This window comes from Taudactylus pleione, unplaced genomic scaffold, assembly GCF_031769625.1.
Source record: "Taudactylus pleione unplaced genomic scaffold, aTauple2 ptg000016l, whole genome shotgun sequence".
Taxonomy (NCBI): Eukaryota; Metazoa; Chordata; class Amphibia; order Anura; family Myobatrachidae; genus Taudactylus; species Taudactylus pleione.
In genome coordinates this window covers 30,746,329-30,761,507 of record NW_028284418.1, presented here as the reverse complement: position 1 = coordinate 30,761,507, position 15,179 = coordinate 30,746,329, and the positions used below count along the sequence as shown (strand labels likewise).

The following is a 15,179-nucleotide window of genomic DNA, read 5'->3' as shown; positions in this document are numbered from 1 at the left end:
GCATTGCAGAAGAGCCTGTTATGTTGGACAAATGGCAGGAAAGGAATTTTCAAGATATCTGTCTATTAACCTCTTGAAATAATGCCTCGGACCCATATATTCAAGGTTGTGATGGTGATCACAAATACGCGATATAGCACGTATTTTACCCGGTACCGTGGACTGGTGACTCACTGTTTCAAAATGGTTGGGTCCCCGGGAACGTGCTCAATCCCTGGCTCCTCATTGAATGACTGATTGAACCTGGCCCGGCTGCAGGCAATAAAATGTAGAAGGAACTCTTTTGCGTCTTTACTGTCATGCTGCAGCACAAAAGGGATATATGGCTCCATTAACTGGCATGACAACGACAGCCCCTGCACTTGAAGGCGTCCTCAGGTAGGTGTAAGTGGGTAGCGGGTGGGGGTCTAATGGCGACTGTTGCTCCAAGGCTTGAGGCAGAGTGGCTGCACAAGGGTGCTATAGTGGGCGCTGTGCGGCGGCCGCCGGGACCCACACCCAGAGTCACCAGGAGTGTTAGGGGGGACTGCTTATCGTGTCACGTATTGGTGCCGTACCCACCTATTTTTGTGTGTGTGTATATATATATATATATATATATATATATATACACACACACACACGCACACTTCTCTCTGCCCCAACCCCCATGTGTGCCTCTGCCCCAATCCCCATGTGTCTTTGCCTGCTCACTGTGTGCTTCTGCTTACCCCCTTCTTTCTCTCTGCCCACCCAGCCTTTGTGAGCATCTGCTTGCTTCCCCCTATTTGTGTGCCTATGATTGGGGAGCCCTACTTGTTTAATTTATACTGGCCCCATATATTCTGATGGAAGCCTGCCTGTACCAATTCTTGAGCTCTGGATTATTCTGAAAAGCGAAAAGGAACAAAAAATCCTTTAGATTTAGATATCGTGGAAGAGCAAAAATAACTCTTTCCACCTGATGCAATTAAAATAATTTTTGATAATTCTGCACTAAAGAATTTCTCTCCACCAAAGGGCAGGGCCTCCAATTACCTTTTTAAATAGGACTCTGTCTGCCAGGCATGCAACCACAAGGCATGTTTAGCAGCAATAGTTGATGAAGAAATTATAGAAGAAACAATAGCAGCTTCAACCTATAGTTAGCAGACTATTTAATAAGTCGGCGAACCATATGAAAGTCCCTGAAATAACCCAAGTGAAAACTAACATGGGTCTTAGAGATGCTCCTGCTGCAATAAAAATGGCTGTAAAAGTTGATTTCATTCAAGTATATGAAATATCCTGCAGGCTAATAGTGCCAGCAACCGGAACCGTAGTTCTCTTGGATTAGCGCAAAACTGAGAAGTGCTCAATAGGAGGGTTCTCCAATTTCACCCTGTCTGCTTTAGCTAAAGGATAAAAGGACATTAGTCTCAAGGATGTTTGCAATTTGTTTATCCGGATGTAACCATGCCTTAAAAGGTCTTCCAACGGGGGCGAAGAAGGAAAGGAAACAGGTTGTTTGAATATTCAAAACCAGTTTAACTGCTGCAACCAAAGCTTCAACCCCATGGACATTACCTGGATGCTCATCTAAAAAGGATAGGGCTCTAAATCAGATATGTCCTGATATCCTTTTTCTAACGAAGAATGATCAGGTGCTGAATCCTCCCACTAGAAGGTGTCGTTTCTGAGATCTAGAAACAGAAACGGCTTCAAGTATCTTTTCCAGGGGTGTAAAAATCTGAACTAACCCCTGAACAGTATAAGCTAAACCCTGAGCCCAGGGAGGTTCTGTCAAATTAGAAGTAGAGGGAATGAGAGAAGGTACAGAAGAAGGTTCCTGAAGCTGGAATAGAAGGTCCAGCACTCGGCTCTTTTGCTGCCGGAAAGTTGTTTAGAGAGCTGCTATACTGCTATAGCATAATCTAAGGTACTGGTCCAAGCAGGGGTCAGCGCTTCCCTAGAAGCTCCTCCAGGGGGACACAAATTCTGGCCCCCACCCCACAGTATACACCTAATCCCGACAGCCGGCTTCCAGACTGCTTAATCCCGGCAAGGGTTAAATGACAGGCGTCTATATCTAGACATCTGTCATTATTACTGACGCCAGGAGACCGGCGCCCGGCATCCCGATCGAAGGGACGCCGAGCGCGGATAGCCGTGGGGGAAGGGGGGAGGGTTAGGTTTAGGGTTCCCGGGGGGGCTTAGGGTTAGCCTGGCGGGAGGGAGGGTTAGGTTTAGGCACCCCCGGGGACTTATGTTTAGGCGGTGGGGAAGGGGGGAGGTTAGGGGTAGGCACCCTAAGGGAGGGTTAGAGGGTAGAATAGGTTAGTGAATACTTACCTGGGGACGATCGAGATTTTCATCCTTGTCGGGCTGCCGCTGTCGGGATTTGAACCGCCGGGCATGGGTCTGGCGGTAAATCATACCGATTCCCACCCCACAGGCTGCACAGACAGCATTATGGTCAGTCCTGGGCTGGAGAATTTAGCCTGACATTTATAACAGACAAAAAAATGATCAAAGCGTCCCCTCTTGAACGGAGAACCCTTTGTAGACAAACTGGCAATAGGGATAGTGTAATTATACCAATAACTATAACTGTAAAAAACATTATGAGATTAGCAATTTCTGAGAAAAAAAATAAAATAAAAAGTTTTACATTCTATAAAGGGTTAACAGGTAAACAAGTACCACTCAATTATAAACATATAAATATGTTATGGTAAGATAATAAAAGCTTTCCAATAACTAAACCCCTTTGTATAGAGAGGGAGGAAGCCACTAAACGTAAGAGCAGTGTCAGTGTCACAGAGCAGGCATACAGCGTCTTCCTTCACAAGCAGCCGAGAGAAATCGAGGAGGATTCTTTTTGGCAGGGTTTCTGAGTACAGAGAGCGTGCTGAGGAAGGAGTGACAGGGATTAACTCCTACACCTCTCGGCGAGCAGACGAGGCACCCGCCATAGTGAATGGTGCACTGCGGTAAAAAGCTGCCAAAACGTCATCCGCACCATGCTGGCTGACGTACGTCCTGCACTCCTCCACGGAGTTCTTCCCTGTACAGAGGAGCGCGTCTGCAGCTTACAAGGAGCTCCTTGCTCCTCTGGGCACTTAGAAAAAACTGGGGGTTAGAGGCTTGTGGGGTATAGCCAGTTTTCAAAACAGTTCAGTCTCAAAGTGTCAAGCTCCACAGACCCACTCCTATACCCCAGGGTTCCAGTCTAGTGTCCCCCACACGATGAAAGAGAAAACATCATAATGTTTTTAATACAAGTAGTGTAAGAAATGTAAAAAAAGATATATTAGTTCCATTTTTTCCAGACTGAGGGGGCGATTCAGCAGAGGACGGATTTGCCATGGTAGCAGCTGCAATAGCACTAATATGGTAATGCAGCAAGAGGAAGAGGCCAGGAAATCTCCATCAGCCGACAGAGATCCTGGCATCTACATTCCCCCCCAACTGCGGCAACACGCCTCCGTATGGAAACGGAGGCTGTTGTTACCCCCTCCCCACCCAGAAACGGACTGCGTGCAGAATCACAGACCCGTAATGCACATGTGCGATACTGTACATGTCCGGAGTCCAACCACCTGGAATCTGCGTTCAGCGGAGCACTAGTGTGCACTGCTAAATCACCCCATGAATATGAACATACACTGGGAAATTGCACAACTACTTACATAGCTCAACTAATCAAGTAGGATTTCAAACCAGTTATCTAGTAGTGAGTTTACAGACCTAGTAAAATTAACAACATATAAAAAATCTAACTTGTGAGTACTTGAGGGCTAGATATAAGATCTTACATCATGGGAAGAGAGGGAGACCCCAATGAAGCTTACAAAGCTGTGGGTGAAATAGTGGCTCGTAGCTTTTTGAGAAGCGGCTTTACACTCCCCAGATGCGTTTTCTATAAGGGAATTCGTTAAATGCCCTGGGTAGCAATGGTTTCCACTATTAATTTCTGGCAGTAAAAAATATGAGATATGGTAAGAACTTACCCTTGTTATCTCTATTTCTACGAAGTCCATAGGGTTCCACAGGATACCTTGGGTATAGGTGTGACGTCAGTCGCAGGGCACCAAAGAGTTAAGCTTTCAGCCTCCCAGGATGCACTAGGTCCCCCTCCTATACCCCGCCCCCGGGCCAAGGCACCTCAGTTAGTTACCAAGCCATAGGCCGGAGGAGGAGAAGGAAGAGAGAGAACAAAGATCTGGACACATACAAGAATCACATTCTCACCAGAGGGAGACGGAAAACCGGTGACCAGAGCAAAGCCCATCTGCAGCACAGGTGCGACAGGGCGGGAGTCCTGTGGAACCCTATGGACTTCGTAGAAATAGAGATAACAAGGGTAAGTTCTTACCATATCTCATATTTTCTACTTCAGGGTCCATAGGGTATCCACAGGATACCTTGGGGATGTCCCAAAGCAGTATCCTTTAAGGGTGGGGACGCTCCTGTGCAGAAAGGAGAATCCGCCGCCCGAAGGAAGCATCCTGAGAGGCGAAGGTGTCAAACCTGTAATACCTCACAAAGGTATGGACAGAAGACCATGTAGCAGCCTTGCAGATCTGAACTGCCGAGGCACCACGTCGATCTGCCCACGAAGGACCCACAGACCTAGTGGAATGAGCCTTCAGAGAAGGAGGGACCGGTAGGCCTTCATGAAGATAAGCTCCAGAAATAGCCATACGGATCCAGGCTGCCAAAGTTTGCTTTGAAGCAGGCCAACCCTTTTTACGGAAGCCATAGAGGACAAACAAAGCGTCCGACTTCCTAAACGAAGAAGTGCGGTCAACCTAAGTCCTTAAGGCCCGCACAACATCCAAAGAGGCCTCACCCACGGAAAGACCCGGTGAGTTAAAGGCCGGAACAACTATTTCCTCGTTAACATGAAACCGGGAAACAACTTTGGGAAGAAACTCGGGCCGAGTGCGGAGCACTGCCCTGTTCCCATAAAAAACCAAGAAAGGGGGTCTACAAGAAAGAGCCCCTAACTCAGAAACACGTCTGGCCGAAGCAATGGCCAGAAGGAAAACAGTCTTAGCTGTTAGCCATTTAAGATCCACTGAGCCCAGTGGTTCAAACGGCGGTCCTTGGAGAGCCCTCGGGACCACAGCCAAATCCCAAGGCGCCACAGGTGGAACAAAGGGCGGCTGAATGCGGAGAACACCCTGCATAAAGGTGCGCACATCCGGGATTGTAGCAATCCTACGGTGAAACCAGACAGATAGGGCCGAAACCTGTACCTTCAAAGAAGCAAGGCGAAGCCCATGATCTAGTCCCGCTTGCAGGAAGGCGAGAATCCGAGACAGACGAAACTCCCGCGGAGCATAACCTCTCGGTCGACACCACTGGAAGAACGTATGCCACACGCGATGGTATATTCTCGCGGAAGACGGTTTCCGAGCTCGTAACATGGTACGCACCACAGAGCTGGAAAACCCCCGGGACCTCAGCATGGCCGTCTCAACAGCCACGCCGTCAAAGACAGCCGAGTCAGGTCCGGGTGAAGGCAAGGACCCTGAGACAGAAGGTCCGGTCGTAGCGGCAACCGCAGAGGACTGTCCACGGACAGACCCTGAAGGTCTGAGAACCAGTGCCGCCTGGGCCATGCGGGAGCTATCAACAGGAGCGTCCCTCCTTCCTGTTTGAATTTCCGGATTACCCGTGGAAGAAGGGAGACCGGAGGGAACAGGTATGCGAACCGGAACGTCCACCGGACGGACAGAGCATCCACCAGAGACGCCCCTTCGTCTCTTGTGCGAGACCCGTACACCGGCAACTTGTTGTTGTGCCGGGACACCATGAGGTCGATTTCTGGAAGACCCCACCTGTCCACCAGTAGTTGAAAAACGTCCGGGTGCAGGGACCATTCCCCCGGATGAACGTCCTGGCGACTTAGAAAGTCTGCCTCCCAATTTAGCACTCCCGGGATGAAGACCGCTGATATGGCCGGAAGATTGCGCTCCGCCCCAAACCAGGATCCGAGAGACCTCTACGAGAGCCGCCCGACTGCGAGTTCCTCCTTGCCTGTTTATGTAGGCCACGGTGGTAGCGTTGTCCGACTGGACCTGCACCGGGCGACCCTGGAGAAACCGCTGTGCCTGTTGGAGAGCATTGAAGACCGCACGGAGTTCCAAGATATTTATTGGAAGCTCCGTTTCTGTCGGCGTCCACCTGCCCTGGAACAAGTGTGGACCCGAAACTGCTCCCCAGCCCCGAAGACTGGCGTCCGTTGTCAACAGGACCCAATTTGGAACCCAGAACGGACGTCCCTTGTTGAGGTGGGTCGTCTGTAACCACCACGCAAGGGACAGGCGAACCTCCTGGGTGAGCACAATCGTCTGGGACTTCAGAGACTGAGTCAGCCCGTTCCACTTGGACAGGATCAGGTGCTGCAGAGGTCTGGAGTGAAACTGGGCGTATTCCACCATGTCGAACACCGACACCATGGAGCCCAGTAACCTCATCGCCGAGTGTAAGGACACCCGGCGGCTGTGCAGGCAACTGCGCACCCTTGACTGTAAAGCAGAGATCTTGTCCTCCGTCACGAAGATCCTTTGCTGTCCCGAGTCCAATAAGGCTCCAAGATGCAGAATCCTCCGAGACGGGATTAGAGTGGACTTCTGCCAGTTGATTAGCCAGCCGTGCCGTTGCAGCAGTGCAATGGTCAGGTCCAAGTGGCGTAACAGGAGCTCTGGAGATCCTGCCACCAATAACAGGTCGTCCAAATACGGCAACATGCGGACTCCCTGCAGCCGCAGAGAAGCCGCCATGACCGCCATCACCTTGGTGAAAACACGTGGTGCTGTTGCCAGGCCAAAAGGTAACGCCCGAAACTGGAAGTGGTCGCTGCGGATTGCAAACCTGAGGAACTGTTGATGGCGCAAAAGAATAGGGACAGCAGGTAAGCGTCCTGTATGTCCAATGACACCAAGTAGTCCCCAGGTTCCAGCGCCAGAATGATGGACCGTAGGGTCTCCATCTGAAACTTCGGGACCCGCAAAGACTTGTTGAGTGCTTTGAGGTTGAGAATCGGACGATATGACCCATTGGGTTTCTGTACCAAAAATAGATTTGAATAGAAACCCTGGCCCCTCTGGGAGAATGGAACAGCCACTATAACTCCAGCCTGGAGCATAGTGTGCAATACCTTCCGCAGCTCCGTAGCCTTGTTCCGGTCTGATGGGAGACCCGTGGTGAAGAAGCGAGCCGGGGGTCTGTGCCGGAAGGAGAGGGCGTATCCGTGGGAAACCACCTCCAGAACCCAAGTGTCTGTCGTAGTGGTCGACCAACACTGGGCGAACTGTAGCAGGCGGCCTCCCACCCTGGGATCCCCCAAAGGGAGGCCCAGACCGTCAGGCCGCAGGCTTGTCATCTGGCTTGGGGGCCGGACGTCTGGTACTCCATGCCTGCTTCCGGGGCTTGACCGATTTCTTAGGGCCAGCCTGTCGAGGAAACGACTGTGGTTTGGGCCTGCCCTGGGCCCTAGATGACCGAAAGGACGATGGTCCCGAACCAGAAGGAGCAGCGGCCGACGGGAGACAAGCAGATTTGGCTGCCGCCAGCGTGGCCACAATCTTATCCAGATCCGGACCGAAGAGAACTTCTCCGGTAAACGGCAACGCTTCCAGACCTTTCTTGGAATCTGCGTCCGCCTTCCAGGATCGCAGCCACAAGGTGCGACGAGCAGCTACCGCTGCTGAAGAAATTCTAGACACCAGAGTACTAATGTCTAGAGCCGCCTCGTTGATGTAGGTGGCCGAATCACGGAGATTGCCAATCAACTCCGCCTGTTCGGCCGGACAGTCGGATTCAAAAGAAGCCTCTAATGAATCCGCCCAGCGCTCCATCGCTCTGGCAACCCAGCAAATGGCCATAGCCGGAAGTGCTGCCCCCCCTGCAAGGGAATAAGCGGACTTCAGGCAGATTTCTACCTTGCGGTCCGTAGCATCCTTAAGGGAGGACATGGATGGCATCGGCAATGTGGCACTACGGACAAGACGGGTCACGTGAGAATCCACCTGTGGAGGGGATTCCCACTTAGCAAAATAATTATCCGCGAACGGATAAGCCACCGCCAGGCGTCTCTGCGGCTGGTATCTTTTGCCAGGTTGTTTCCACGCCTCCTCTAAATGGTCCACCAACTGACCCGAAAGAGGAAAGACTTTGGCATCGCCCTTCACATCTTTGAAAAAGGCATACTTAGATTTAGCCGCTGGGGGAACTTCGTCCTCAATCACCAAGGCTGTGCGGACCGCCCGAATAAGTCCAGGAATATATACTTTGGACTTAGCATCAGCGTCCTTAGTATGGAGAGGTTCCTGATAGTAAGGATCCAGAATCTCCCCATCATCAGACGTCCCTTCGTCATCCTCATAAGGAGCGTACAGAGACGCCACCGGCCTTTTATGAGGCCGCATCACAGACTCCCCTTGCAACACATCCGTCAAGTGCTGTACAGAACTCGTCAGGGAGTTAACCCACGCTGGCTCCTGAGAACCCGGGAGCGGGGAAATAGGGAGACTGTGGGGTACCACCAATTGTCGTGGGAACCCCTGCATGGGTGACGACACCACAGACTGCTGGGACAAACCCATCGGAGTAAACGCGGGCTGCGGAGCTAACTGGCCCACTAAGGCTGTAAGCGCCTGAGCGAAACAAGCCCAGGGCGGCTCCTGTACCGGTGCTGTAACCGTAATAGGCCGCGCCATGGACAAACACTGCCGGCAAAGGCCCTCCGCGCTACCCTCCCCCTCCGCTAACGGTACTTTGCACGTGGTACACTGTAGCCGGAGGGGAAAATCACTTTCAGACATGATGGCACCACGTATGTGACCTCTCTCACCAATTAAGTATTAAATAGGCGAGAGACCACCCTGCAGCACCGCACCGCAAGGGCTTTAGCAGAAGAACAGGGACAGTAATAAAGCTGACAGTTTAGAGAAGAAAAGTTACAGGCAGCGCTAGCACAGTCACATACAATGCAGAGAAATAACAATTCCTGCACTAACAGCGCTGATTACTCAACTACACAGGCACAGGGCCTGGTAGGACACAGCGCTGCATACACAGACCTGAGCCACAGCGGAGGAGAGGTATGCGGGGGGACCCAGACCACGATGCTTCCGTCCGGCGCTTCCAGCAGCGTTCACCATGCGTTCTGGAGAAGATGGCCGCCGAGGAGCAGAGAGGAGGCTGGCCTGGGGGAGGAGCGCTGCAACAGGACCAGTCGGCAGCATGCAGAGAGGGCTGTGTGCAGCGGGGGAGGCGCCGGCTGTGAGACAGGGAAGGCGCGCTCCCCTGGCATGCATTTAACCCCTGGGACGCCGCAGCGCTACCGCTCTGCTGCGGTCCGCTGTCCCAGGGGGTAGTGGAAGCGCAGGTTGGTCGCCTGGCTCCACGCTGCAGCCAGTCCCCAGGGAGCCCCCTGCCTGGGGACTTAGGACCATGTGATCAGCGGGGACCCACCGCGGGACCCCGCTGCTTACCTCTGTCCCCCTTGAATCCGGCCATGGTCCGGAGCATCTGGGGTCACCGCTAGCTGTGACCCCAGACGCCCACCAGCATCCCCGGATCAGTACCGGCGTTCTGGTACCGGCGGGGTGTAGGGAAGACAGCATGGACGTCAGGACTGACTGTCCATGCTGTTCATCCAGATGTGCAGCCACAGCTGCATGAAGAAAAAGCTTCAGGGGCTCTTCTAGCCCCCACTCCAACAGGTGCACCCGACTCCGGCCGGGCACCAAACTAAACTGAGGTGCCTTGGCCCGGGGGCGGGGTATAGGAGGGGGACCTAGTGCATCCTGGGAGGCTGAAAGTTTAACTCTTTGGTGCCCTGCGACTGACGTCACACCTATACCCCAAGGTATCCTGTGGATACCCTATGGACCCTGAAGTAGAAATAATGAAGACAGAGAGGGGAGGTGGAGCAATTACAAATTTCTACTTTATTCTCTAATGATGCTTCACGTAGATCTTGATTGGAATCCAGCAGTTACCAGCACAGGTAAGGGTTTCCGGGTTCCGGACTATAGACAGACAGTAATTAGTTAGACAATGTCTAGATAGACACCAGGGGCCAAATGTAATAGGGTGAGAGTTTAGAAAAGTGCGAGTTTCTGACACTTTTTAAACTTTGCCAATGTAATAGAGTCCAAAAACAAAGTAACAGAGCGAACTTGCATGTTTTTTTAGACTTAGAAAACTCTCACGATTTAAAATCTCATCCAGATGTTTTCCCATTTTTAAAGATAAATCTCGACCAATGTGAGAGTTTACTGCTAAACTCTCACCCTATTACATTTGGCCCCAGATGTTAGACAGCTAATAGTTAGACAAGGATAAAAGTTCTACACAGACAAAAGTCAGACACACTAAAGTTAGACATGTAAAAAGTTCGACAGGTACAAAAGATCGACAGGGTCAAAAGTTCGACATGAAAAAGATAAACACAAAAATGCTTGACTTTTTTTTTTTTTTTCAGGATTAGGATTAGGCCCTTACTGGAGGGTTAGGCACTTACCCCCACGGCTAGGCACTTATCCAAATGGGTATGGTGAAGATTAGGGCTAAACAAAAAATAATAATTGTCGACCATTTTCATGTCGAACTTTTGACCCCGTTGACCTTTTGTACCTGTCGAACTTTTTACATGTCTAAGTTTTGTGTGTCTGACTTTTGTTTGTGTCGAACTTTTACCCTTGTCTAACTATTAACTGTCTAACATCTGGTGTCCAGCTAGACATTGTCTAATTACTGTCTATCTCTTATACCACACACCCGATGAGACCCACTTAGTCTCATCCTTAGCACTTTTAATGCACTGATTGAGCACAACTCCCACTGGTTATTAAAACTGAAGGGGCTAAAAATGGACTTGTGCACATTCCATATTCCAAAAAACAGTGAATAGGTTCTCATTCAAACTAAGTATAGTTAGAAAGATGAAAGAGTTAACTGATTTAAGGTCAAACTTTGCCATTGTAACTTCCCAGGTGATGGTAGAACAGAATACAAGCTGCAGTGAACAGATGTGTCCTCTCTCATCTAGTCTCAATACGCCTTGCAGTGCGTTATGCCTGGCGTGAGTGAGCTGCTAGGCCCTGTGCAAATCTGCTATCGTCTGGTCTATTTTTTTGACGAAAATGCATCCAAGCCTAATACACATTAGACGATGTGCAAAAGACGGGATGATCGTACAGAGGCCCTGATTCAGAGCCGGACGCTCTGACGGAGTGCTCGCTCTGAATCAGGGCCTGTATTTTTTTTTTCTTTTTTAGAACGGCCTCATGCCAGAGGCATAGCTGTGGGTGACCACCCACAGCTATAGCGAGCGGCCAGGAAGATGGTCGCGATGGTCAAGGCCATCGGGCTTGCGACAAGACCCTTGTGGTAGGGTCTCGTTGCCGCAAGCCACAGAGAGCTTTTGGCTCAAACAGAGCCGAAATCTCTCCCACTGACATCACTTGTGATGTCAGTGGGGCCGCCCCCAGATGGTAGGCGTTCTCATGGTAACGCCTCCGTCTGGGCAGGCACCCCCCCTGCCCGCCCACCAAAGGGGGTGTGCTGTCACTCAACATCGTCAGCTCGCCCCCTTTGGTGCGAGACCCGGAGTGACTGATTGCCCGTCGCTGTCCGGGTCTCGCGCATGCGCACGACGGAGCCGGCTCCGTCATGCGCATGTGCTCAGGGCCAACATCGACCCGGTTGAGAGCGCTCAGCGCTTGCGACCGGGTCGGAATCAGGCCCAGAATCCCTAAATCCCCAAAACAAACGTTATGGTGCCTACACACTGTGCAATCCATCAAACGACCGAACGATGCATCTTGCATTGTTTGGTCGTTAGATTGCTAAGATATAATGTTAACATTTTGCTTGGTAGTTCAGGCGTGCACACTACCTGATTTTTACAAAATCGCTAGAGACATCTTCTGATTGGCCATGATTGTACAGCAGATCAGAGGATGCAATGAACAAAGCACGGGAGCGCGCAACAGACGATGTGGATGATTTGTCTTTCCAATTCGTATAAAATCGCCAAAACGAACAACTTATCGTCTACGGCAGTGGTTCTCAAACTTTTTAGAATCACGGCGCACTAGAGTATCTGCATTTTTTCCACAGCACCTCAGGCCAAAAGTTCCTTACTGAGAAATTCAGCGTAAATTCAATGAAGTAAATTGTGCTAATATGTCACTCTTAGGTTCAGTTACATGGTGGGTGACAGGGCTGCACTTCTTTTTTCACATATTTTTGTTACAGGACCACCAACCCGAGGCACCCCTTCAAGTGCCCTGAACAACTTCTAGTGTGAACCCAGCATAAGTCGTAATGCAACAAGGACGCACCAGGAGACTGTGCTGATTAATTTGATATGTGACACTTGTATATGTGTGTGAATGAGGCTGAAAACTGTACTTAGTGTGAAAAAAGCTGCGGCCATTGCATCATAGCGTTCGAATGCTGATAGAGAGACTCACTCACACACTGATATACAAGTGTCACATATCAAATTAATCCGCAGTGTCTCTTGGTGCGTCCTAGTTACATTGCATCAAACTCGTTTTTGGCAAAAAACACACTAAAAAGAAGCAAAACGCAGGCAGAATCTCACGGAACCAGGGGCTGTTTGGCGTGTCTGCAGCAAAGACGAGTGAGGACACATCTGTCGCATGGGTTTAGGCAACCTTTGGCTCACTACTTTCTGTGGCATTAACTCCAACATGCTCCGTTAGCATGTGGCAACAGCTGAAATACCACGAGTTGCCACACTCCGGTACAGTATAAAATATAACAAATATAATATTTTGTTCTGTGCAATTTGTTATTGGTAGGTGACTACGGTGGTATCGATTCAACTACTAACAAACTGGACAGATTGAGGATTTGGTGGCATTAGAAGGATGGAAGGCTGCATGCGTTAGTATGGTGAGTAGGCATGCACAGGGCAGAGGCAACCACACGATGAGCACACACAAAACAAGGGAAGGACACACTTCACTTACTGGACTAGGAATTGCATCTGGGTCTATCCTGTGCCTGGATTTCTGCTGGGGTGGCAGTTCATTAAGTTGCTTTATTGTTTAAAAGACGAGCACAAGCGATGCCACAAAATAGCAAAGAGAAAGAGAATTAAGGGATAACAAAACAGAAAAGGGGTCACATTGTTATTTTCCCCACCCTTCTACCCAATCCAAGGGGTAGACAGTTGAAGCATTTCATGCGTTTAACTGCTTAACAAACGGACATTAATTGGCTTAACATGTCATGTATGATAAGGAATACAAAAAGATTAAGGAAAAACTATAACACACACAGTCATTTTATACGGATAATGTAAAGACAAAGCACTGCCGCCGTTTCACATCTTCACTTTTCTTACACAACTACTACGCACAAACACTGCAGATAAAATACAGATACAAAGGGAATGAGTCTGCCACAAACGGCAGGGTGTCAGAAAAGCCATTGCATCAAGGCTAATCTAATTCAAGAAATCTGTAACGGATTAGCATTTGGGAAGGAAAGCCTAACACAAAGGCATAAAACATATGTACAAGAGGTACAGATTCCTCACAGGACACCTAAATACTATTAATTCTACAACTTGAAAAACAGGAATTGCAGAAACTGTGGATTTTCTGTCTCATTGAAGATTTCTTTGGTAATAAATTGTAGACACTTAATGAAAGGAAATGCTTAATAATGGTTTTATACAAACATTAAACTTTTACCTAATGCTGCCTCCGAACCTATAAACATATTGGGAAAATGACAATATTTGTGCTTAAGTAGCTGTTACTAGCATGCTTCTTACTCCATTCCTAACGTCACAGCTGAGAATAGAACCCATAGTTGTGCTGCATTCATGGAACAGAAGAGCAGTTATATATAACACTTACAGGACTTGGGATAGAGTCTGGGTCCAGTCTCTTCTGTGCAGGAGGAGGGGGAGCAGGGGGACCCTGTGGACCAGGCTGGCTTCCATAATTGGGGGCATGAGGATAAGCAGCTGGGTATCCAGGCTGTGGACCCCTTATTTGTCCGAAGGAACCTACAAAACAAAAAAAAACAAAAAAGTTTAAATTAAACTAAGTATAAGAGAAATGGCCTTGTATTCTTAATCCTTTCTCCTGCAGTAATCTGCTTGAATTCTATAAAATATATATTTTCCATTTGCAATGAAGAGGTTTTTTTAAATTGGTAGAAATATTTGCCAACAAAAAAGTCACACCCAGACTACCATGAGATGTACCATGCAGTTCACACAACAACCCAAATCCTCTTTTGCTTAGTATGCATTTAGGGGGGTATTTATCAAAGACTGGAGAGAGAGAAAAAGCACTAACCAATCAGCTGCTAACTTACATTTTATAGGCTGTGTTTGAAAAATGAAGGCGCCTACACACTTGGCGATCTGCACACGATCCCACGATGTGTACGATTTCCCTTGAAACTCCTCCCCGGCAGCTCTGCACATGATTTGGTGTTTAAAGTGTCCAATTTACAAACGATCTATTGTGCATCCAGACTTTTTGCAGTGCATTGTGTCCCAGATTGGCAGATCTGCCCTACACAGCATGGCAGATCTGAAGATGCCATGTGCGGCCAGTGGGGACAGGCATCGCATAGTGATCGTGAGTGGGGACTCAGGATTTGGGCATATTTTCCGCCATCCGTCGTTCCGATGCGTCGGAATTGGCCAGATCGGGTAAAATATCGCCAAGTGTGTAGGCACCTTGACAGTTAGGATCTGATTGGTTAATACTTTTTCTCTCATCAAGCTTTGATACATAGGCCCCATAATCTGCAGAGTATTTGTTCACTAACCGGTCTACTAAAGTGTGGTGCAAAACCAGTGCGAATAAATGTGCAGAGTATCACAGGTAGAATGCTACACTAGCCACAATTGTGAATTTAAAAGCACTTTAACCCTTTCCTTTATTTGCAGAATGTAAAAATATGACGACTGGATTTTAGATGTTTAGGGAATGGCAAGTTCTGCAAAGATATATTGCAACACCTTCAGGTAGTGATTACATTTGTCTAAAGGCCTCCATACATCTGTGACGGATCGTCGCAATGTAGCGATCCTGCAACCCGGCATTGCAGGATCGCTGAAATCCAACATGTTGGATTTCACAAATATGCCGATCACGATCAAAAAATTATCGGGATTGGCAGATCGGGGAAATTTTAAC

General features: G+C 49.1%; 1 protein-coding gene across 5 annotated transcripts in view; it reads right to left on the bottom strand.

Annotated features, from left to right (window-relative positions):
• SEC24C (SEC24 homolog C, COPII component) overlaps positions 1-15,179 on the bottom strand; it is a 51,934-nt gene that overhangs the window by 24,243 nt on the left and 12,512 nt on the right. For 3 of the 5 annotated variants that reach the window (XM_088475476.1, XM_088475503.1, XM_088475484.1), the window contains 2 exons: positions 13,881-14,032; positions 12,984-13,052 (listed from right to left, as the gene is read on the bottom strand). In XM_088475476.1, coding sequence (XP_088331602.1) covers positions 12,984-13,052; positions 13,881-14,032 — 221 coding nt within the window. The remainder of the gene's footprint in view (positions 1-12,983; positions 13,053-13,880; positions 14,033-15,179) is intronic. The other 2 variants (XM_088475493.1, XM_088475513.1) reach the window with 1 other exon arrangement.